Raw genomic sequence first — 26055 nt, forward strand, 5'->3', positions numbered from 1 at the left:
TGAGGGAGAAAGGAAGAACAGCGAGAGGGAGGAAGAACATAAATGAGGGTGAAAAACGATTACGGAGTGAGGAAGAAAAATGAGGGAGAGAGGAAGAACTTGAGTGAGGGTGAAGAACAATGAGGGAGAAAGGAAGAACAGCAAGAGAGGGAGGAAGAACATAAGTAAGGGGAAACAAGGTGAGGGAGAGGGGGGGTCACACCGGTGCGTCATAGTGAGTCACCCAGGGCCCCAAAATATGATCATGGCTGTGGACTAAAGTATTTCCTGGAGTAGTTTTATCGGGTGATGGTGTGGCTGTGTGGTGGTGATGGTGTGGCCGTGTGTTGGTGATGGTGGTGTGTGTGGTATGTGATGGTGTGGTGGTGATGGTGTGGCTGTGGTGGTGATGGTGTGTGGCTGTGTGGTGATGGTGTGTGGCGATGGTGGTGTGTGTGATGGTGTGGCCGTGTGTTGGCGATGATGGTGTGGCTGTGTGGTGGTGATGGTGTGGCCGTGTGGTGATGATGGTGGTGGTGTGTAACGGTGGTATGTGATGGTGTGGCCGTGTGGTGGTGATGGTGTAGCTGTGTGGTGGTGATGGTGGCGATGGTCTGGTGTGGCTGTGTGGTGATGGTGTGGCTGTGTGGTGATGATGGTGTGTGGCGATGGTGGTGTGATGTGGTGTGTGGCGGTGATGTGTGATGTGGTGTGTGGCGGTGATGTGTGATGTGGTGTGGGTGGTGTGTGATGGTGATGGTGTGGCCGTGTGGTGGTGATGGTGGTGTGATGGGGTGGCTGTGTGGTGGTGTGATGTGGCTGTGTGGTGGTGTAGTTGTGGCGGTGTGGCTAAATGGTGGTGGTAGTGTGGCTATATGGTGGTGGTGGTTTGGCTATATGGTGGTGGTGGTGTGGCTATATGGTGGTGGTGGCTTGGCTATATGGTGGTGTGGCTATATGGTGGTGGTGTGGCTATATGGTGGTGGTGGTGTGGCTGTATGGTATACGTGTGGTGGTGGTTACCGTCACCAGTTGTCACGCCGCCTCCTTGTACACTCTATAATATTACTCCACTTGATGAGTTATTCAGCCTCATAATTAACGCCTTTAGTCACCTATTTATGTGGTTGGCATTAGTCTGGTTCTTAAAACACCTTTGGTGTTTTGGTTACAAGGTGTCTCGCGCCCACCTCACACCCGCTATTGTTGGTTACACTGACTTTCCCTCAAACTATTTGTGGTTACGTTAATTAAAGATGTTCAAGCACGTATATAAATAAAACCCGGGTCGTTTGGCTGTTAAGAGTAGATGTTATTTTGGTTAAGTAAAAAGTGAGGTTGGTTGAACATGCAGTGTGTGGCGGGGAGGGAGTGCCTGCATGGTGGCTGCACCCGCTTGGCTTCGTCGCCTGACCCTTCATGGCCTCCCATATGTCTTCCTCCTCACACTCTCATGTTAACATTACAGTCCTCTAGACGTACTCGTTATGTATCGGAGTCATTGTTACAGGCAGGGAATGTAGGTATGTGGGGTGGGTGTGGAGGAGGTGTTGGTGCAGTGGTGGTGGTGGTGGTGACGTAGCAGGTGGGGTGCGTGGGTCGCGAGCGGTGGTGCAGGGACGACGCGCGACAGTATCGTGTAGCTCGGTGAACCCTCCGCCACTCTCCTCCTCACCCAGCCCGACACCTCCTCGGTCACAGTGACACACACAACGGAGAAGATATCCACTACATCAGTTTGGGATGATACTGTACCTGCCCGCTTAGTGCCAATGGCTGACGACAAATAAAATACAGATGAATAGAGTAAGAAAATATAAGTGTTGTGTGGGGATAGTGATCTTGGTCATTGGACTATACGTGTGGAGAAGTGTAGTACACGTTGACGGTGGGGAAGTGTTAGGCGTTCGCGCGTGTGTGTGTGTGTGTATGTGTGGGCGGGGGTTGCGAGGGTCGACGCCCACGGTCACTCCACGCCCACATGGGGGTTTCGTCCAGCACGGTTGCGTACCAGAAGTGCGTTTACATGTGGCTTCCCCCTTGTGAATCTGTAAATGCATTGTCTGGTATGTCATCCTAGCTCGGACTATAGCTGCTGCTGCTGCTGTTACTGCTGCTGCTGTTACTCTACTACTGTTACTACTACTACTGCTGGTGGTCACTCTCTGCTGTACTCCCACTGTCTGCTATCTTCCCCCTGCTGGGTGTAACACCACTTCGTCGTCGCCGTCATATGTCGAGTCTCTCTCTCTCTCTCTCTCTCTCTCTCTCCGAAGACGACAGTTAACCAGCTCTGTTATTAATGTTATATGTTAAGTGTCGCCATGGTAACTGTGCTTCCTTCTTCTTGACTGTTAACATTCTTAGTGACTGTATGTCCCTGTTGTCTGTTATTTGACTATTACGTTCCTGTTGACTGTTACTTGACTGTATTATGTTCCTGTTGACTTTGCTACTTTCTTTTTAACTGTATTTCGGTTTCTGTTAACTGTTACCTTCTCATTGACTGTTAACGTTCTTGCTGACTGTGTTACGTTTCTGTTGACTCGTGTTTACAATAACTGGTAGATTCACGTTAACATTTTATTTACACTAACTGACATTTACATTTACTTGTTTACATAACTGTTTTGTTTACACGACTACATTGTTTACATTGTATATTTACACTGATTGTCTTGTTTACATGACTGCATTATGTTTACTTTGACTGTTATGTTGATCTTAATCTTTTCCAGTCATAAATATATGTCTACTGTAGTTATTAGCATGTGACTGTTAACTGTGTGATGACAGTTGTATTGGAGAGAAATAATTGCATCTTGAGGTCACCAAAATCGCACAGTCATTTATGTATGTTCTTAAGTATTACCTCTCCGTGTATTGTATTATGTAGATCTTATTAGTGTATAAGTATTGTGTATTTTCCCCCATAAGTAGTAGTAGTAGTAGTATTATACGTGGCTGTGGTGTATTTCTTGGATTATTCTTGCATGATTATTTATGTTGTATGATGTATGTTTAAGTTATTGAATGTTTTGTCTATTTTTAGATTGATGTAATGTATGAGGTGTTTACAGAGACCCTTGATGTTTGTGTTTATGGAGTCTTGGTGTTTGTGTTTATGGAGTCTTGATGTTTGTGTTTATGGAGTCTTGGTGTTTGTGTTTATGGAGTCTTGATGTTTGTGTTTATGGAGTCTTGGTGTTTGTGTTTATGGAGTCTTGGTGTTTGTGTTTATGGAGTCTTAGTGTTTGTGTTTATGGAGTCTTGGTGTTTGTGTTTATGGAGTCTTGGTGTTTGTGTTTATGGTCTTGGTGTTTGTGTTTATGGAGTCTTAGTGGTTTGTGTTTATGAGTCTTGGTGTTTGTGTTTATGGAGTCTCTTGGTGCTTCAGGGCTTATGAGTCTTGCGTTTGTGTTTATGGAGTCTCTGGTGTTTGTGCTTGGGAGTCTATGTTTGTGTTTATGGGAGTCTTTGGTGTTTCAGGGGTTATGGAGTCTTGATGTTTGTGTTTGCGGAGTTCCAGGCTTGTGTTTATGGGAGTCTTGGTGTTTGTGTTTATGTGGAGTCTTTGGTGTTTGTGTTTATGGAGTCTTTGATGTTTGTGTTTATGGAGTCTTGTGTTTGTGTTTATGGAGTCTTTGGTGTTTGTAAGGTTTATGGAGTCTTTGGTGTTTGTGTTTATGAGTCTTGGTGTTTGTGTTTATGGAGTCTTTGGTGGTTTGTGTTTTTATGAGTCTTAGTGTTTGTGTTTATGGAGTCTGGTAAGTAGTGTTTATGGAGTCTTGGTGTTTGTGTTTATGTGAGCTCCTTGGTGTTTGTGTTTATGGGAGTCTTGGTACTAGGTTTATGGAGTCTTGCGTTTGTGCTTTGCGGAGTCTTGGTGTTTGTGTTATGGAGTCTTGGTGTTTGTGTTTTATGGGAGTCTTGGTGTTTGTGTTTTATGGAGTCTTGATGTTTGTGTTTATGGAGTCTTGATGTTTGTGTTTATGGAGTCTTGTGTTTGTGTTTATGGAGTCTTGGTGTTTGTGTTTGGCGGAGTCTTGTGTTTGTGTTTATGAGTCTTTGGTAAGCTTGTGTTTATGGGAGTCTTGATGTTTGTGTTTATGGGAGTCTTTGATGTTTGTGTTTATGGAGTCTTGTGTTTGTGTTTATGGAGTCTTGTGTTTGTGCTTTATGGTCTTGGTGTTTGTGTTTATGGAGTCTTAGTGTTTGTGCTTATGGAGTCTTTGTGTTTGTGTGCTTATGGAGTCTTTGCGTTTAAAGTTTATGGAGTCTTGGTGCTTGTGTTTATGGGAGTCTTGCGTTTGTGTTTATGGAGTCTTTGATGTTTGTGTTTATGGGAGTCTTGATGTTTGTGCTTATGGAGTCTTGTGTTTGTGTTTATGGAGCCTTAGTGTTTGTGTTTATGGAGTCTTGGTGTTTGTGTTTATGGGAGCCCTTGATGTTTGTGTTTTATGGAGTCTTGATGTTTGTGCTTTATGGAGTCTTGGTGTTTGTGTTTATGGAGTCTTGGTGTTTGTGTTTATGGAGTCTTGGTGTTTGTGTTTATGGAGTCTTAGTGTTTGTGTTTATGAGTCTTGGTGTTTGTGTTTATGGAGTCTTGGTGTTTGTGGTTATGGAGTCTTTGGGTGTTTGTGTTTATGGAGTCTTGGTGTTTTGTGTTTATGTGTTTTTGGTGTGTTTGTGTTTATGGTGTTTGTGTTTTACCTTTGCGTGTTGTGTTTATGGAGTGTTGTGTTTTGTGTTTATGGCTTAGTCTTGTGTGTTTGTGTTTATTTTTGATGTTTGTGTTTATGGAGTCTTGTGTTATTTGTGTGTTTGGTCTTGATGTTTGTGTTTATGGAGTCTTGGTGTTTGTGTTTATGGAGTCTTGGTGTGTGTTTGTGTTTATCTGTGTGCTCTGTGTTTATCTTGTGCGTTTGTGTTTATCTTGTGTGTTTGGAGTCTTGATGTTTGTGTTTGCGTTTATCTTGTGTGTTTGTGTTTATGGAGTCTTGCGTTTGTGTTTATGGCTTGTGTTTATCTTGTGTGTTTGTGCTTATCTTGTGTGTTTGTGTTTATCTTGTGTGTTTGTGTGTTTCTGTGTGTTTGGAGTCTTGTGTGTTTGTGTTTATGTGGTCTTGGTGTGTGTGTTTATCTTGTGTGTTTGGTGTTTATCTTGTGTGTTTGTGTTTACCTTTGCGGGTTTGTGTTTATCTTGTGCGTTTGTGTTTATCTTGGTGTTTGTGTTTATGTGTGTTTGTGTTTAGTCTTGGTGTTTGTGTTTATGGTGTTTGTGTTTATCTTGTGTGTTTGTGTTTATCTTGGTGTTTGTGTTTATGTGTGTCTTGGTGTTTCTGTGTGTTATGGAGTCTTGGTGTTTGTGTTTATCTCTTGTGTGTTTGTGTTTATGTGTTTATGGAGTCTTGGTGTTTGTGTTATGGAGTCTTTGTGTTTGTGTTTATGGAGTCTTGCGTTTGTGTTTACGGAGTCTTGATGTTTGTGTTTATGGAGTCTTGGTGTTTGAAGGTTTATGGAGTCTTGGTGTTTGTGTTTATGGAGTCTTGATGTTTGTGTTTATGGAGTCTTGGTGTTTGTGTTTATGGAGTCTTGGTGTTTGTGTTTATGGAGTCTTGGTGTTTGTGTTTATGGAGTCTTGGTGTTTGTGGTTATGGAGTCTTGGTGTGTGTGTTTATGGAGTCTTGGTGTGTGTGTTTATTTCACGAGTTTCATCCCCCAAAAATTCTGGTTTTCGCAGTTTTATGTTTTGGAATGAGACAGTAAAAGCCGAACCTAAATTTCACCATAAGGCAACACCAATAGGAAAGAAGAAGCGATCTGGTTGAGCCCAGATTCTTTCTGCTCCCACTGTATCTCAGTTTCACCACTTTTTCTTCAATAATCTTCTTTCACCTCATAACTCATGACTCCAAAGCCAGAAGACGTCTTTGGAGTCAGTGATTAAGATGCTTGGAATACATGAAGTTATATAATTACCTAAACTTGATGTATGCAGTATACGGGTTGTGATAAACTTACAAATCATATCAAACAGACCACTAAAATATTAGCCCACCGAGCCCGACTGTGGGGGCTTGCCTTTCCCTCCCCACTGCAAAAATTCCAGCGGACTCCCTTAGATGCCTCGAAGAGCACATAGCTGTATTGTTCTTCATGTGGTGTTGTGTTCTGTACAATTCATCCTCTGCAAGTATCGAGGAGAATGCCCCAGTGTACGTGTTGAAACTGCATTTACTGTACGTGTCTGTGATGCTACATTAATGCTTATAGATCTGTAACATCCTCAACTGAGTGTATACATACAGTCAACATCAAGGAGCTCTGTAAACACACTGTACAATATTGTTTTCGTGGTGTATGTTATTATTAAGAGTTTGAACTATGTTTGTTTATCTTTTAGGGTGTTTCTTTGTCCATCTTTTTTTGTATCTTATATTGATGTTGTCTTAGGAATGTTATTATATTAAATATATATATATACAGTACAGTCTGTGGTATGTTTGTTTTACTCCTGCTTAACGTAATTATATAGTATACAGTATATATTGATGTGGATGTATAGTAGAAACTATTATAATCACACTTGTTATATGTTTCGAGAGAGAGAGAGAGAGAGAGTACCAGTGACTATGAGGGAGAGTAGAACGTCAGTAGGTGTGGCGGAACAGTCCAGTTGGTGTGGCGGGACAGGCAGTAGGTGTGGCGGGACAGGCAGTTGGTGTGCGGAACAGTCCAGTAGATGTGGCGGAACAGTCCAGTTGGTGTGGCAGGACAGCCAGTAGGTGTGGCGGGACAGGCAGTTGGTGTGGCGGAACAGTCCAGTAGATGTGGCGGAACAGTCCAGTTGGTGTGGCGGGACAGGCAGTAGGTGTGGCGGGACAGCCAGTAGGTGTGGTGACCAGAACGTAACACTTGTAACCACTGACGTCCTTCACTTGGCTATGTATAGACAGCGGCTGGCGAAGAGATGATTTTAATTACTCACTCTGATATTAATTCTCTAGTTGACACCTCTCGCTAAGGAAGGTGTCTAATTGGCTAAACTGCACTAGTTAACGTAGTGATGCTATTAGTAGTTGACCACACCGATTAATCTTGAGTTTATTATAATAAAACACAATCATCAAATATAATTAATCAATGTAAGAAAATTATCCGTTATCCTCCATTAACTGTTATCACGTTTACATCACTATAGACTCTCTGTTATACTGTACTAGCTAATATGTTCTCACTCACTAATAGCAAAATCATTCTTTAATTGTTCACTAAAAGAAAGACGTCTCTTAGGGTGGTTAAAGTGAACAAGTAATACCAAGGGAAGAAAACTGGTGTGAAAACTTAGTATGGTAAAGTTGAGAATAAAATGTCCAGGTATAGAGATCTCAATGTAACATTAAGAGTCTACACGAGACCACTGTATAGCATTATTTTGCCCCAGACTGTAGAGAGACAGTCACCTCTAACAACGGCACAGGTATTTGAGAATGATATTAATACAGACTGTATTTATATCCACCGTTAGCCATCATTGTCACATCGTCAGGTATATGTAAAGTCACTTTTAACAAGAATACACAAATACACAGAACACTACTGAGGTTAAGTGTACGCGGTTACGTCACAGGTGGTGGAAGCCTTGTACCTCACTCCACCGCGCTTGAGGACAAACCTATCCCGACACTGGGTAGAGAGTGTGTGTGTGTGTGTGTGTGTGTGTCCATACTACTACAAACAAGAACTCACAAACCAGATCTTGGAGACGAACTTGTAGGGAAACTTAGAGTAGATCACATAGGTAAGTTGTGACAGACTTGAAAATGAAAATAAAGGGCCTTCTTTTTGAGAGGGAGAGAGGAGGGGGGGGGGGATTCCGGACATGGAGGAGGAGGAGAGGGGTTGAGAGGGGACACTGGGAAACCTTGACTGGATCTATCGGACGTCGAGTGAAATAAACAATCATGACTATAACTTAACAGAACACCACATACGTATAGGACACTTAAAGAGGACCTCGTAAACACAAGTGAGGATACCTGGAGAAGACGAGAGAGATGTATCACCAACCTGTATCACTTACGACGGATGTGACCAAACTATAGCCCGGAGCAGCGAGCCTCGTCAGGGGGCGGGGGGGGTAACCTAAGGGCGACCAGAAGATAATGAGAAACAGCTGGAGGCCTACACGTGGACTACCAATATGATCAAGTAAGGTCACGGTAAATAATGTGGATACGACTTACAGAAGAATGAATTGATCACCTGTTACTGAATTACAAGATGATGACGACATTTTAGAATCAGTTGGTATTATTAGTGAGAGAAATGGTAGAGAAAAGGAAAAATTCTGAGATGATGATGATGACGACGACACTATCATAAGATACAGAACAACAAAGAAGAAGAATGACGACTGATGTTTATAACCGATTTTTTTTTACATAACAGTTGACTTACGGTGTAATACTGTATATAGAGAGGAGAAAGGCCACACTAACTCTACCATCGTATGTGACTGTTACTGCTACTGGTTACGACAGAGTTCAACATCACCTCCTGTGGGAGATTCATAAGTATGGTTCCATATTGAGAAACAATTACAAACAAATTACATATGTTATTGATACAGAGGTAAGCATTCTTTTCAATTAAGGATGTGAAAAACTCGAGCTGAAAGAATTGTTGGAGAGAGAGAGAGAGAGAGAGAGAGAGAGAGAGAGAGAGAGTGAATATGTTAGTCATTGCCGAATGCGCTGTTCTGCCAGACTGTGAATGATTCCAAGCTTGATTAGCGACGTAACACACACACACACACACACACTCTAATACCATGAAAGGACTAATTCATAACTCAAGGCTACTGACTATTAAGAGTTAAATATATAACTGATGGATGCCTAATATAACGATCTTCAATAATAAACTGGTGAACCTAACACCTGTAAACAGGATTATTATTATCACGTTTCTCCAGCCTACCAACCATGACGTATAGTGATGAGGAGAACACTTAAAGAAACAAAGAGGTATTGACGTCCTTTACAGCCCGTGATGGCGGCTGGGAGTTAGCCACAAGCGACGAGGGTCTCTTAATAACGGTCGCAGGAAGAATGAATGGCTGCCTCAATAAGCTGAAGTACAGGATTAGTCTTAGGATGCAGAGCAAATGGGTCTATCAGTCCTAAGAGGCCCCTAACCTACCCCAATCTAACCATTAGAACTGGGCCCCAATCAGAATGGTTAAATTGGGGCCCATTTGACTAGTCAGCACAAGTCAGTAAACAGGAATTTTCAACCTTTGGACAGTGTCAGTAAACATTAATGACCTGTTATATTCATTTGTAAGAGCTTGACGTCACGAAGATAAAATATATTAATAAATTGTTTGACAGCACTAGGATCCCGCTTCCTCTATCAAGGAATGAACTATTGAAATTGAAAATTGAATAAATTGTTTGATTTTTATTATTAGTAAGTATAGAATAAAGGTAATTTGTTATTTTCAATGAATGACGTCATTGTTATTATGAAAGCACAATTACTTGATGATGTTGACGCGGCTCATAACCCCCCACTACAATTCCGAGAATTGATTGGTCGGTGAAAATAGTCATTGCACCACATCAGTAAATTAACAACTCTTTTTCTTTTACTTGTTTTACGTAACTGTATTTTGTAATTGAGTCTAATATTGAAAATAAAGGAAGTGCTACTAATTTGTCATTGTATTGCAACTCAGCAGCCAATCAAGGGGTGGAGTTTAGTCAACGCGTCACTTCTCGTAATACTGTATTGTGCTTAGCGGCGGGTAGCAAAGACTAGAAGATTGTCCTTGTAATGTACCACCCAGTATTTACACTGTTTACACGAATGAAAACAAAAATCTATTGAATACTTTGACATTTGTTTTATTATTATTAAAATAAAACCAGACCTCGGAATATTAACATATTCTGTGGATCATTTTACATTACACCGGAGAAGACACGGGAATATTATTTTAACAAGCATGCCAGGGATGATATGGTGGATGGCTGGTCTGAAACGCGTACAATGGAACCAACCAACATGTGTGAGGTGCTGCATCACTCCAGTCATAAAGCAGGAGTCCGGGTAGTAGGGTGGCTGCTGCTGTAACTGATAGTCGCTGGTTTCAGTATACTGGTTTTAACCCACCAAGGTGATCACTCCTTCCACCGTGTAAATGCATATATTTCTAACAATATTTACACACCCCTAACCTAACCTAGTCCTAACCGGATTTTTTAAGTCCTTAATGTCATGTTGCCAAGTTTTGGATTTTTAGAAGAACACTTACTAGAATTTATTTTGCATCACCTGAAGGTTAGACACCATAGCTTATTTCGCCTGATGATTACATTACCCAATTAACTTAACCTAACCCCAAGTATGGTGTTAAAGTGTTTAATCATCAGGTGAAGTAAACTGGGGTGCCTAATCTTCAGGTGATCCATTGTTTTCTCCAGAAACTTTGAGTTCATGCTTCAGATTTTCATAACAAATTATGGTTTGCTTATATGAACGTGGTCAGCTGAAGGAAGATGTACAGTACAGGTCACATCACTACTGTACTGGGTGTTTATTGAGAGGTCTACCATTAGGGGAAGATTAATTCATAATAAGGTAAAAGAAGTATTAGTGAGTTTATTATATCTCTACAATATTTAACCCATCAAACAGCCAAGGTGGATGGCATACTCTCTACTGTAACCTTGATACAGTAGCGCGTTTAGCTGGGTGAGTTTCATTCCAAAATGGTGGAAGTGCAGCATGAGTTTTGGTGGAGTCTTAAAAGTGATTTATCCCAGGCCTCGGATATATGATATGTAGGAAATTCGTGTTTATGTAGAATGTAGATGGTATGTGGACAGCTGGCGAGTTGACGCGACGGTGAACACAACCCCAAGAGCCAAGTGTTCAATCATCAGTGACAACAAAACAATGATACCGTACTGTATTTTCCTTACGTTTATAGGTAATGTTATTTTCTCTTAAGTACTCAAGAAGTTAACGTGAGAGTTGGTCGATAACAGTTTATATAATGAATAAAAATATAGTTTAATAAAAAGATACAACCAATCGTGTTTAATTTTCCTGCTGGACACATGTACAGTAAAACCTCCATATAATAGACTTATCTCTCCATATAATCCGTTATATGAGGTTTCACATCTAACGGACCCTCGATATAACAGACTTTCTTCTCCTTACAGTCCGTTAAATAGAAGTTTCATTAACAAAATCAAATGACTATGGAAGTTGTTCTAGAAAATTTCTGTAGAAAAATGTTTAATTAAATTTGATAAACTTTATGTAAAAAATATCCAAAATACAATTATACTTTATACCACCATACATAACTATATATACAAACAAAACAACCAGAGTGATCATTAACAGCGAGCAGAACATTATCAGTCAGATCAATAAGGCAAAGTATGGACGGACTCTACAGCCAAACATGAACATTCCCTCTAACGTCGACTGCTTTTCGCTATTACGTCATGACACACGTCCATCAGCTTCACTATAAGTACACTGGATTATGTAATTTAATGCACTCGCTTCTTGTTATATAGTTTGTGTTCTTAGTGCTTCATGTTCACTGTGTCAAGTTCACTGTAAGTACATGATCAGTGTGTCATGATCACTATAAGTACATGATCAGTGTGTCATGATCACTGAAAGTACATATTCAGTGTCATTTTCACTTAGTACATATTCAGTGTGTCATCTTCACTGTAAGTGCATATTCAGTGTCATTTTCACTAAGTACATAGTGTGTCATTTTCACTAAGTACAGTCAGTGTGTCATGATCACTGTAAGTACAAATTCAGTGTGTCATGTTCAGTGTAAGTACATATTCAGTGTCATTTTCATTAAGTAAATAGTCAGTGTATCATTTTTACTAAGTACATAGTTTGTCATGTTCACTGTACATAAGAACGGAGGAAACTGCAGCGGGCCTATTGGCCCATACTGGGCAGCCCCATTTACACCCAGCTCTTATTGGTCATATATCCATTCAACCTAAGTTTGAAGCTATCCAGCATATTCGAGTTAATGATGATATTTGGTAACTTGTTCCAGTCGTCCACTACTCTATTTCCAAACCAATGTTTACCTATTTCGTGCCTAAATCTAAATTTGTCTAATTTAAAACCATTGTTACGAGTTCGCTACTGGTTGGAAAATTTGAGTACCTTTGTAATGTCCCCTTTGTTTAGCCCCGACTTCCATTTATACACCTCGATCATGTCGCCCCTCACTCTACGTCTCTCGAGGGAGTGCAAATTAAGATGCTTTAACCTGTCTCTGTACTCAAGGTTCCTAGTGCCCTGGATTAGTCTTGTCATTCTCCTCTGAACTCTTTCCAAGGATTCTATATCCATTTTGTAATACGGTGACCAGAATTGAACTGCGTAATCCAAGTGAGGTCTCAAGCGCAAGATTTTTAAGATGACCTCGCTAGTCTTGTAACTAACACACCTTTGTATGAACCCAAGTACTTTATTAGCCTTGTTTCGAGCAAATACACATTGTTTACATGGCTTAAGATTTCTACTTATCATTACTCCTAAATCTCTTTCGCAGTCGGATTTCTCAATAACATCATCGTTCATCTGGTATCTGGTTTCCCTGTTTACATCTCCTATACTGAGTATTTTACATTTGTCCATATTAAATTTCAAATGCCATTTTTCAGACCATTCGAAAATTTTTTTTAGATGTTCCTGTAGTTTTGCGGAGTCCCCGTCAAATTTAATTACACGTCCTATTTTAGTGTCATCAGCAAATTTACTTATGTTGCTGTCTATGCCGATATGTCGTTTATGTATATAATAAATAATAATATTCCAAGTACTGAGCCTTGCGGAACTTCACTAGTGACGTTGCTCCAATGGGATTTAGTGCCGTTAATGCTCACTCGCTGTTTTCTGTCCTGTTACCACGCCCTAATTCAATTTAGAATATCACCTTTAATGCCTTGAGCCTCCACTTTTCTTATTAGTCTTTCGTGGGGGACTCTGTCGAAGGCTTTGCTAAAGTCGAGATATACCACATCATATTTGTGCCCATCGGCCACTGATTCGAAAACTGATGAAAAGAATGTTAATAGATTAGTTAGACATGAACGCCCGCTTGTGAAGCCATGTTGGGAATCATTGATCAACTTATGCTTCTCCAGGTGATTTTGAATAGAGTTTGAAATGATTGCTTCCAGTAATTTGCCTACAATTGATGTAAGACTAATTGGACGGTAGTTAGAGGTTAGTGATCTATCTCCCTTCTTGAAAATCAGTATTACATTCGCTATTCTCCAGGATTCTGGTACTACACCTGCTTTTAAGGACATGTTAAACATCTTTGCTAAGGGCATACTAGGCTCTTACATTTCTTTAATACTCTGGCAAATATCTCATCGGTCCTGGTGTCTTATTAGGCTTTAATTTGTCTATTTGCTTATAGTAATCTTTGAGGTAAACTTCACCACAATTTATTCTCCTACCTATAGCCTTCCTTTGTCCAATAATGTTCTTTAAATAATTATTTATCTATTTAGGGTCATTGTTGTTTGATCTGAGTTTTTTGTATGGTATGTTCTGCCTTTGTGCATTAAGTAACTCATTATTTAAATTATCGTGGAACTCGGCAACCTCAGATCTCGTTATCAGGTCAATCTCAACCGTCAGGTCTCCAGGTAGGGTAAGGTCGCCCTCTGTGGGTACATTGGGTGAGGTCACCTCGGGTGAGGTCACCTCATGTGAGGTCATGTAGTTTACCCCCAAGCGTGATAACCCCTCTCTCAACTGCCTCTTCAAACTATCAAAGTTTGCCCTTCTGAAATCTGGTACTTTAATGGAATTTTCCTTACGGCTGTCCAGAAATTCTAACTGGAATCTAATTTCTTTGTGATCGCTGTGTGCAAGTTTGTTCCCTACCCCGACATTACTAATTAGGTTTTCAATGTTTAACAGAACTAAATCGAGTATATTATTACTCCGGGTGGGTTCGGTTATATGTTGACTTGGGAAACAGTCCTGGATTGTTTCAAGAAAATCCTCTGATTCTGAGTTACCAGTAAGGTCAGTCCAATCTATTTGGCTAAAGTTAAAGTCGCCTACTATACAGATTTTGCTATGTATGGAGCCCCTGCGCATTTCGTCCCAAATAATCGCTCATTAACTCTATCAAGATTAGGAGGTCTATATATTATTCCTGCAATTAATTTTTCTCTACCATCGATTAATTCTATCCAAATTTTTTCTGTATTCCGCTCAAGTTTTGATTTCCTTATTTATTTCACACTTCAGATTATCCCTGACATAGATTGCTACTCAGCCTCCTTTCCTAATCTGCCTATCGGTATGGAATAATTTGTAACCTGCAATTTGGTATTCGACAGGTAACTCACATGAGTCTAGGTTTATCCATGTTTCGGTGAATGCTATTATATCGTACCCTAGTCAGTGTGTCATGTTCACTGTAAGTACCCTAGTCAGTGTCATGTTCATTGTAAGTACCTAGTCAGTGTCATGTTCACTGAAAGTGCCATAGTCAGTGTGTCATGTTCACTGTAAGTACCTAGTCAGTGTCATGTTCAATATCAGTTCGCCCTGTACTCCTGTTCAGTTTAACCTTGTTGTAATGGGGGTGATTTTTAAGGTGGGAGATATAGATAGAATATTTAGTTGTAGGATGTAAAGAGAGGAAGTTTGGTAGCGTGGCCGATTCGTTACTTTCACTTATATTACTTTCTTAGGGGAAATCTTCTAAAACACCGCCTCTCAATACAACTATTTATTATTCACTCAATGACACAGACACATTAATAGAACATTACAGTATAGTCTGCATTTACGCGGTCAATTGAACCCGTGGAGTACCGCGTAAAACGAGAAACGCGTAAATGAAATAACAGAACATATGGGATTAATTGAAATAGAGACTGGGCCGACCGCCAAACTCCACTTTTTCCGACACAATACGTACGTTGTAGTAAAACTAGTATCTTAATTTTATAATGGTATGCACACACACACACACACATAATATAGAAGAGAAATATCAATAAGAAAATAATATGCTGTACCAGGTAAAAGAAAAATCAAGGTTTAACACTTACGTTAGTAGAAGAGATGGGTCGGCATATGAGGATGGGGGCTGGTTCCAAGGCAGAGGGCAGATTACTGGCCCTCAGGTGAATCACCATCACTATCCACCACAGTTGTCAGGGCCTCCCTGACAAACCCCTCAAAGTCACCATCACCATCACTGTCACTGGCTTGGGCTGGCTGTGGTGGGTTGCGGGCGAAGACAGTGATGCTACGTTGACGGCTAGTGTTGATGTTGTCGTGATACACCTTGATGTATGGCTCCATACTTTGATCTAGAAGGTTATTGAAGACTTCATACCGGTGATTGACATGGTCTTTTGAAAGGGTGAGCTTTAGTTTCTCGGCAAACTCAATGGCATCCTTTACATCACCATGTGTTAACTTCTGTTCTCTTGCTGCCGCACCACCTGCCTTCTCACTGACGTCATCGTCTTCCAAGAACTCTCGTCGGCAGTCACCTCAGGATCCCTGGTTACCTCCATGATGTCGTCGTTGGTGGTCTTGGAGAAGCCTGCAGCTGTAACACTCTGTGCAGCTTCTCTTGCAAGGTCCACTGCCACTGCAACAGACTGAACCTCACCAGCCACAGGTTGACTCTGCCTCCCACCTGGGATACCCTGCAACACATGCCGCCATGCCTGACGAATCGTTGCCACAGACAGCTGCCCCCATGCCTCCACCAAGAAATCAACAGCTTTCTTTACGTTAAACATTTTCCAAAACTGTTTAACTCGCACTTCATGCTTCGCCAACTCTTGTTCTGCATCCTTGTTGTCGTCACTCTCGCTGTCTGTGTCACTCAGAAGGTTACGCGACTAATCCATGGTGTTGGTACAGTCATTCAGGAGCTTAAACATCTTTGCAGAGAATGCAGCTTTAACGTTGCATATCAACTCCTGGTCCATGGGCTGGATTAACGACATGGTGTTGGGAGGAAGGAAGACCACTTTTACATTGGGGTGATGATCCAACAGTAGGGGCGAGTGTCCTGGTGCATTGTCAAGCAGCAACAAAATGTTGAATGGCACATTATTTTGCGCGCAGAATTTCTTCACGTCAGGAACGAAACCGTCGTCAAACCAGGAGAGAGCCAGACCGGTGAACATTCACGCCCTACGTGAGGTTAGTCAGTGGACATTTAGCTTGGTCATGTCCATGTTCTTGTAGGATTGCGGCTTGCAGGCTGTGTGGGATCACCGACTACTTAAGCTTACAGGTACCGGAGGCATTGGTGGTAAACAGGACGGTGATGCGTTCCTTCTGCAACTTCCGGCCCCGACACTTGCTGGCAGACTGGACAACGAAGGTCTTGGAAGGTAATTTTTTCCAAAACAGACCGGATTCATCCATGTTGAACACCTGGTCGTCGGTGTACTGTCTTTCCTCCATAACTTCTCGTAAGAATGGAGGAAAATCCATGGCGGCGGCACAGTCAGCACTGGCTCCTTCACCAACACTGTTAATGTTGGTAATCTTGTTCCTTTTCTTAAACCCTTGCAGCCACCCAGAGGAAGCAGTGAAGGGTTTGGGCTCTGCAATTCCCATCTTGCGCGCCACTGATGCGTACAGTTCACGTGCGTAGTCCTGCACTGCCCGCGTGTCGACCGCCATGTTCCGTCTTGCCTGACGAATTAAGTAGCTCACCAGTAAGTTCTTAGTCTTGAGCAGCACCTTATTCTGAGAGTACTTCACCATTGAAGCACCTGCAGACTTTGTGATGCTCATGTGTTCTTTAATCTTGGCGGCATCCTTCTTGATCGTCCAGATCGTAGATTCGTTCACGCCACGCTGGTGCGCCAAATCAACTTGTCTCGTTCCTTTCTCTAAATCTTGCACGATCTTGTACTTAACTTCGTAACTTAGGGCACGTCGTATCTTCTTGGGCTTGGGGTGGCTGGTTCCAGGTAAATCACGGTTTTTCTGGGGTGGTGGGGGTCCAGCGGATGCCATTGTTGAACAGATTAGCGAGCACAAGAGAGAACAGTATACGTGGTGACTGAGAACAATGAGACTGACGCGGCTGGGTCAGTAGCTTCCCTCCCGTGGCTGGGCACATCATATAACATTAGACCAATCACAGCTAGCGGCGGAGGGAATGCGTGGGTGGTAAGGATGCGTGGCCCAATCACAGTCCGATACGTCATATGACGTCAGCAATAACGCAACAGTGACATACTGCCATCCATATCCGCGCCTCTTCCCGCGTATGGTCGAGAATGGACTGCTTGAATAAAAAATGGCGTGGAGCGTCTGGACCTCCAGCCGCTCTCCGCATAAATGACCAAATTTACCGCGTAATTAAAGCATTTACATTTTGGCAAGGCACCGCGTAAATGACCAAATGCGGAAACAAAATCCGCGTAAATGCAGACTATACTGTATATTAAAGTTACGAAGTTACTAGAACATTATATTTACGTTACTAGACACTGACTCTCCGACACAAACATGAATGAATACACTTCCCACCGTAAGTAACTCATCCTATGGATAGCTCTGACAATGACTCCCGTGTGACCTAAGGGAGTCCCAGCAGGTGCTGCTGAACTATGTCTCCTATGGTGTTGTGGGAGTCGACTCAATGGAATCTGAATCAGGAATGACCTCTGCCAATTAACACTTAACTGGTTAGATCTGAACAGCTGTGTTTGCCCAGGTGCTTGGTCATGCCCGGGTGTGTCTTGGCTAGGTGTGGTTGTAGGTCATATCACCCGGCTAACTCATGTACTTAGTGGCCGGGGTCAGGTCTCCTGGGACTGTAGGGTGTGTCAACTTATGTGGGTTACCACAAGGCATCTACTTACTGTTATATGTGTTGTAATTCTCTGGGCTGTAAGCTGTAGTTTGATAAACAATCATTACATTGTTCACTGTCACGAAGGAATATTTTCTTTGCCGTTCACCACAATCACTATATGTTTCTTGTTCATTGTTCACACATTTTGTTCATACTTCACTCACATACTTTTAGAACTCAGGAACTATCACAGTGTCTCTACGAACTGTAACGGATGCTAAGGGGAGTAAAAGTTGGCCATATGATGATGAACTGTACACAGATGAAACATTAGTTTTCTCCACCTAACCCACAGAATAATGCTAGGTGTACATAAATCGTCGCTGGTAACAACATATTTCTAGGCCCGCGAATAATGGCCGCATCTCTTTATTTGATACAGAAGTAAACAAAATATTCAAAGGAAGAAGAATAGCTACTAAAGTGCCATTTTTTATAATCAGAACTGGCCTGTGGTTGATTTTCTCCCGTGGAAGTAAATAATGAATACAATAACAGCAAAGGTTTCTTCCTAGCATATGTAAGTTATTGGACGGACGTGGTGTGGAAATATCCACAATGTGCCACGAAATTATGAATAACAGTTAACCTTGTGACCTCTGGCATTGTGATGAAACGCCTTAGAAACCAGTCATCTAGAATACCCGTAGTTAAGCAGCAAGTAACTCCGTGTTACATAGTCGGACTGATATACTTTATAATGTCTTAGCACTTTGGGAAGGGAGAGTTATATCTGTCTTATTTAATCTACACCTTTGGCCCTGTGAATACCATATCCCCAAAAGCACGTTGCCACTAGTTCTTTTCCCCGATGCCACCAGTCCATAACAAACGAGTGTACACAAACAAACAGTTTGGAAATAACTAAGAGACCATTGGTTATCTATGTTTTATGTGGATATCTTTAACCAAATGATAGGATACATCAGTAAAATTTCAGAAAAAATCTCTCTGAGTATAATGTAATATGCTGTTACACTACCAAGCATCAGTAAATATAACATAATTAATCTGTAAACCAATCTCGGAAAAATGGCAAGAGATGTGAAACAAAACAAACAGAAATCCTAAAATATTGAAGACACTCGCAAATTCAATCGTAACTCTAAATAAAGGTAACCTAGAAAGTATCACTCGGAGTATTTATATTTCAAACATGAAATACTGATTAATGGCCACCTACCATATGTTGCTAACAAGGAGACATGAACAGAAAAACGAAACTCGGGCAGTACGCATCCGGGATAAAATATATTGGTGAGAATTACATACGTACTAGGTACTACCTCCAAGAAACTGACGACGAAACCAACTTGCATGCACGAGGAGGAATGGAAATGTTAAGTTGGCGTAGATGGACAGATGATAACATTAGATTTTATGTTGCCAGCACATTGTGTTGATGAGCCGGACTGCAAGGAGTGTCCGTCACCAGCAGCAGGTGCAGTGTTTGGGAGGTGTTGTGTTTTACCAATATATGCGAATATCAGCGAAATGTATGTCGTCAAAGAAGATATTTAAGGAAGGGTGAACTCAAAACGAGGGGGGGTTATTGGCGAGACAACACACCCAGTCTGCGTCTGCGGAAAAATTTAGTACAATATATCGGTTGGTAAAAAAAAAAAATAAATATTACTGGAAACTAAGAAGTCCAATGTGTTTACTGAATCTTAGATTTGCTAAATCATGTTGTCAGTGTAGATCTAACGCTGTTTCTCGATGGGTTTGTTTGGCTAGTCCCTAACTTTAATAAAGGGCACCACACCGTCCTCCAAAACGCCAGCTTTCACCAGGAAAATCAAGGTGAAGGTAATGTAATAAAGAGGGATGCACATGACACACGCACCACTCCGTGCTCCCCACAACTACCCCATTAGTACATGCCGTTATTGGCCATGCAAATTTTGCACTATTGAATTTTTTTGTAACGTCGCAAAATATTTGTGTGTAGTTTTGTCTCTGTTTTATATAATTGTGAGTTGGAACTGTTGAAGTAAACTACTGTATCACTTTCATGTGTAGGGAGGGCTACATGGTGCTGGACCACTTTCACCATTACTGTTTAATGTCTTGAGGTGTTTGTCTCTTATAATTATATACTGTACTAGCATTTTATGGAATCTGGTTCACATTACGATATAATAATATTGTATGTCTGTAGTGGGTAACATGAAATTATGCTTTTAAGTGTTATTTGCAACCATTACCACAAATATGCCTTACGTATCCTGGGTAACTTTATGTATATACAGGGTATATATTTTTGTTTTATGTGCGTCCAAGAATTATATTGTGTAGATGAATTATTGTATAGACATGTGGGTATATCATAGGCAGTACAGTAATGCATTATTCATGTAAATATATACATTAATATGTGAGGGAATATGTCACTGTGTAAGTGTGGGCGTGTGGGTGTGGCAGTGTGGTTAGCTGGTTGTGTGTGTGGATCACAACCACTATCTTCACTGCCCCCCCTCCGCGACCCCAGCCGCCGCTGCCTTCCACTCAAATCCCACCCACTCCTGCACTCAGGCATCCAACTCCACGACCGACGCAAATACTGTACTGCATAGTACTGTACTGATCTCTAACACCTTGTTTCCCCTTGTGCTACTCACACATAATATATATATATATATATATATATATATATATATATATATATATATATATATATATATATATATATATATATATATATATAATCACACAGGAAAAAGGAAACAATGGATTAGCTTTCGTCTTTATTCAAGACATTTTCAGGAAACTATAGATGTCTTAAATAAGGCGAAAGCTAAGGACTCCAATTATATATATATATATATATATATATATATATATATATATATATATATATATATATATATATTTTATTATTTTTGTTATTTTTTTTTCCATAAATGATTATCTTGAAAGCAGTATGCTCTCATATTTTAATAGGAGAGCATACTGTTTTCAGGTAATCATTTATAGACACTAATTTTACTCATCATTTCCCCATTACATGTTTTCTAATGCTGTATCTTAAGTTTAAAAACGAAATTCCTTGCAGGTTTGTAAATATCGTTTGTGGTTTTTAAATGAACTCATTTTTGTAATTTCCGTACCATATTATTGTTGTTCTATCTTAACTAACCAGTTATTTTGTCACTAGCAACAACACTGGATTGTAGTTTATATTCTAAAACGTATTATAATGAGATTTAAGGCACTTAGCTTTAGTCGTAACAGCTACGAGAATAGTTTGTGACACCAACAGTCACATAATTATCGACGCTGGATATTATGTTGATTGCTTTCTTATTTTAGTCATGTGATAAAAGTTTTTGTCACATTGCCACTAGATGTATTTTACCACTGATAATCTGTCTTTAGAGTGGAGTTGATGTGGTGTTACAGAGAGAGAGTATGGAGGGGGGGAGAGTGTATGGAGGGGATAGGGTTTGAAAGGGAGAGAATGGAGAGGGAGTGTTTGGGAGGGAAAGTGTGGAGGGGAAGGTTTAGGAGGCGGGTAGGGTTTGGGAGGGAGAGTATGGAGAGGGAGTGTTTGGGAGGGAAAGTGTGGAGGGGAAGGTTTAGGAGGCGGGTAGGGTTTGGGAGGGAGAGTATGGAGAGAAAGATATGGACAAAAAGGGAAGGGAATTGGAAGAAAGGAGAATGGAGAAATGAAGTTAAGTAGGAATAAGGGAAGATTGAAAGGGGTTAGGTGAAAGAAAAAAGAGTAAGAGTTGAGAGGTAAAAAGAGATGAGAGGAATCCCATCTCATCCCTCAAATGATGTACAGTAACCAATTCTCACATTGTATATCCAATCAACACATGGTGTATCCAACCCCCACAGTGACCACCGTCTCTTTAGGTACCTAACTGCCCAATTCCGTTGTGGTGCACACATTACCCACATGATATACTATACACACCTTCTATATAAATGTACAGTATGCAACCAGCAAGTTAAGCATGTAACTCGCACATAATAGTTTACATATACCTAACTGTGTGTATTCAACTACTAGATACTTACTGTATACTGTTTGCTAATTCCCCCCTCTCTTGTCTCATTGCTATACAGTGCTGTACTTAAAAAGTACAGTGTGTTCTGCTGTAAGTTTTTACTGATCTATACATGGTCACAAAACCCACAATTTATCATCCATTAAGGTCAATACAAATTTTTTTATGCAATAATACCCTCTAGTACTGTTAGTTCCTGTAATGCAATCTGTTTTATTTGATAAATGAAAATGAACTTATTAAAGTTTTTCCTCTGTAATTTGCCAATTGAACTGAGGTTAATTAAAACCTTATAGTTGTACAGTCACCCAAAAAAGTCCTGTCGCGAACCATGAACCCCGAGACTCAGACTCTTGACTTCGAAGCATTTATGGACAGAATTATGTATCAGTGTCTACTGCTTCGGGTTCACGAGTCTGAATTGTGGTTCGCGACAGGACTTTTTTGGGTGACTGTACATATTAATAGCGCCTAATACTAAAGTGTAGTTACGGTATACAATAAAATAATTGTTTTTTAGATAGCAGAAATACAGTAAACTGATTTTTTTAATCCATTTCCAAGCCAAATTTAAAAACCACCTTTTTTAAGCATTGTCTCATTTAATAGATAGTGGTTGGGAACAAGAGTAAACATACAGTTCAGTACTTATACTGTACTGTACATTTTCATTTCCTTTGTTATCATAAATTAATTCTTACTGTTGTAGAAGATGTGTTGGGCTATGGTACTCTCCTTCCATGACAGCCCCAACCCACTCACCTCATACAAGCCAGTACATGTACTGTATCACCCATCATCAGCACTACCTCCCTACCCTTAAATTCAGTGAAAGTCTTGCCCTCTACTCATTCACACACTACAGTATTGCTTCCTTAATTTACTGTGTGCCCTTCACCCAATCCTTTCATCTTGGGATTTGTTTTTTTTCCCTCCTCCCATACAACTTTGAATAACTGTAAACACTAAATTTTACCAATCTTATTTAATTTACTTTTTTACTTTTACTTTACTTTTATCCTCTTCGCCACTGATTGGCTTGTTAGCCGCTTGGGCGATCGGCCACGTCTCTGATTACTTTTCCTTTTCATTTATCCTCTTCACCAAAAGATCGGCTCGCTAGCCACCCGGGCGATCGGTCACGTCTCTGTCACGCACTGTTGACAAATACTGGGCATGTCCTCTTATTTATGTGTCGACTGAATTGATAAGTGATGAGCTAATGATGACTAACTACACCTTACTTTTCCAGTTCGGCATACGTGTCATATGGTGGTCTGCTGATGAGGCTCCAAGGAGATGCCAATAACCTTCATGGCTTTGAGGTGGACAAACACATCTACCTCTTGATGAAGAAGCTCGCCTACTGATCATCAGTACAGTTACTTAAAAATAGCAAAGAATTTGTAATTTGTTTTATTTTTTTGTGATTTTGGCATATTTGCCCAGCCCTGAAAATTTGCTTAATGAGTTTTATGTGTACCTATGTAAAAGTTCTGTACCTGTATGTATACCAACAAGTTTTTCTGACATGCATTACTTTATTTTACTTCTGTCATTTTATTATTCTGAAATCCACTCCAGTCATTCAACTCATCATACACAAAGTTTATTCAAACAGATAAACAAGATTTTGTATTAAAAAAATCATTTTCTGAATCGAGGAGATAAATATTTGTACAAGTTTTCTTAATAAAAAGTATATTGATAATGATTATTTGGACTTTCAGTTGTTTACCTGTGGTACTTTAAAAAGCATTCTGTATACAGTAATGTATTATATATTGTGGTGTGATGTCAGCCCCTGTGGTAGCAATTCTGAGATCACACCCTCCAAGCTTGGCCCAGTTAACATTAGAAGAGCACAGGATATATACAGTAATACCCTGATTTACACGGTTAATTGAACCCGCGGAGGCCCGCGTAAAACGGGAAACGCGTAAATGGAACAACAGAACATATGGGATTAATTGAAATAGAGACTGGGCCAACCCCCAAACTCCACTTTTCAGACACAATACCTACGTTGTAGTAAAAATAACATCTTAATTTTATGATGGTATGCACACACAATTAATAATGAAGAGAAATGTCAATAATATTAGGTTTTTTAACACTTACATTAGTAGAAAAGATGGCTGGGCACACGGGGATGGGGGGTTGGTTCCGAGGCAGAGGGCAGACTATTGGCCCTCACATGTATCACTTGTATCAATTGTATCACTAACCACCACAGAGGCTTGCAGGGCCTCTTTGTCAAACCCCTCAAAGTCCATATAAGTCCTCTCCTCACTATCACTATCACTGACTTGGGCCGGCTGTAGTGGGTGGCGGGTGAAGAACTCGGTAATGTTTTGATGACTGAACGACCTTGTGCGTACCCTGCCCGCGCCGCTTCCCGCGTATATGAGTAGATGCACCGCGTAAAGTGGAAATTCCGGTTCTGGAGGGGTACTGCGTAAATGTGGAACCGCGTAAATCGGGGTATTACTGTATGTAGGCTTAAAGACCGAAAAATGGCCACAACACACCATGGTTGTTTGGAAAGTAAAGGTAATCAGAAAGTGAAATTTTGCTATAGGTTAGGTTAGGTTAGAATAGGTTTGTTTGGGTTGGTTTGGGTTGAGTTACATTAGGCTTGGTTAGATTAAGTAAGGTTCAGTTAGGTTTGGTTAGATTAGGTTAGGTTAAATTTAGTTTGATTAGGTTAGGTTAGATCACATTAGGATGGGGTAAACCTCAAGATGTAAAATTTAGCCTAATACAGTCAGACCTTAACATACGCGGGTTTAGCATATACGGATTTGCAAATACGCAGATTGCCCCGCCGTAGGAATATTCTGTACATTGAAGTAATTGAAGAACATTCAAATCGCGCGCCATTCAACTCGCACGCGGCAACGAACAAGGGACACCGCCCACTCCCGCAACCTCACACACACACACATAGCTCTCCCTCACTCAGTCAGTCTCGCTGTAACCATGCTTGTGTTGACATCAGCATTGTAGTTGCAAAAATATTACATTTCCGTGAATGTATTATATCAAGCACAGTATGAATAGAATATCACTAATATAAGAGTATTTTAACCGAAAACTACTAAAAAAACGAGTAACATATCTTGAACATCGGAAGGTTAGGTAAAGTCTTTTGTTTTCATGTAGTTTATCCTAATTTACATTGAAATACATTACGTTTCAGCAAGACTACTATTTATTTCTGAGAATACGTATATTCATTCAGTCACAGTTAAGGTAAAATATACTTGTGATGTAATATTTTAATGAAAATACGGTATCGTAGTTTTCTTTTGTTTCAAATTTAATTAACAAAGGTTGATGTTTCAAATGTAATGGACAAAAATTTATGTACAGTATCTATAAATAAACTTTAATAAATGAATACTTTATGTTTTACATCGTCCTGTGCTACCATACCATGGATTTGGCTACTTTGGGCTTGCTATGATGATGCAAGAGATCTGCCCTGGCAACTGTACCGACACTCACAGCTGATGGTGCGTTGGTGCATCGTTTCCATTGTTTACTGGCAGTTACTGGTAAATATTTTTCATCCTAACGAAACTATTACCCGTTTAGAGGTCGACCCCCAATTTTTTGCCAAATAATTTGATCTTAAAAACTCGAACTACACACAGGTATATACGGTAAATAAGGACATGGGGGGCCAGGGTTTTTTTTTGGGGGGTGGGGGAGCAAAAATACGCGGATTTTTAACATCCACGGGTATCTCTGTTACGTAACCCCGCGTATGTTAAGGGCCGACTGTACAGTTGTTTTATTTTTTTTCGCCCACAGTGAGTTGTGGTTATTTTTCGGGCTGAGGCTAATGTATTTGTATAGGTAAATTTCTTTTTATGCTGTCCCAATGTACGTTAATTTATATTAATGATGCTGATATATTAAGACCACTCCTCCATTTCCAATGTAAACAAACTCGCTTTAGCAATACACCTAGACCCCGACTTACGACGGGGTTAGGGACCCAAATCCAGGTCGTAAGTCCGACATGGTCGTAAGTCCGACATAGATAAATTTTTTTTTTTTTTTTTTTTTTTTTTAAATAAATAATCTACAATGAAATACAGTACAGTA

The 26055-nt window shown here is 40.5% G+C and overlaps 1 protein-coding gene across 1 annotated transcript in view; it reads left to right on the forward strand.

The window, feature by feature from the left end:
- Positions 1-23656, forward strand: part of LOC121863879 (DNA-directed RNA polymerases I, II, and III subunit RPABC3-like) — a 73300-nt gene extending 49644 nt beyond the window's left edge. The window contains exon 4 of the mRNA XM_042362794.1: positions 23192-23656. Within this exon, the coding sequence (XP_042218728.1) occupies positions 23192-23309 (118 nt within the window). The 3' untranslated portion in view covers positions 23310-23656. The remainder of the gene's footprint in view (positions 1-23191) is intronic.
- The last annotated feature ends 2399 nt before the right edge of the window (positions 23657-26055 follow it).

Source organism: Homarus americanus, unplaced genomic scaffold (assembly GCF_018991925.1).
Source record: "Homarus americanus isolate GMGI-L3 unplaced genomic scaffold, GMGI_Hamer_2.0 scaffold48354, whole genome shotgun sequence".
Lineage (NCBI taxonomy): Eukaryota > Metazoa > Arthropoda > Malacostraca > Decapoda > Nephropidae > Homarus > Homarus americanus.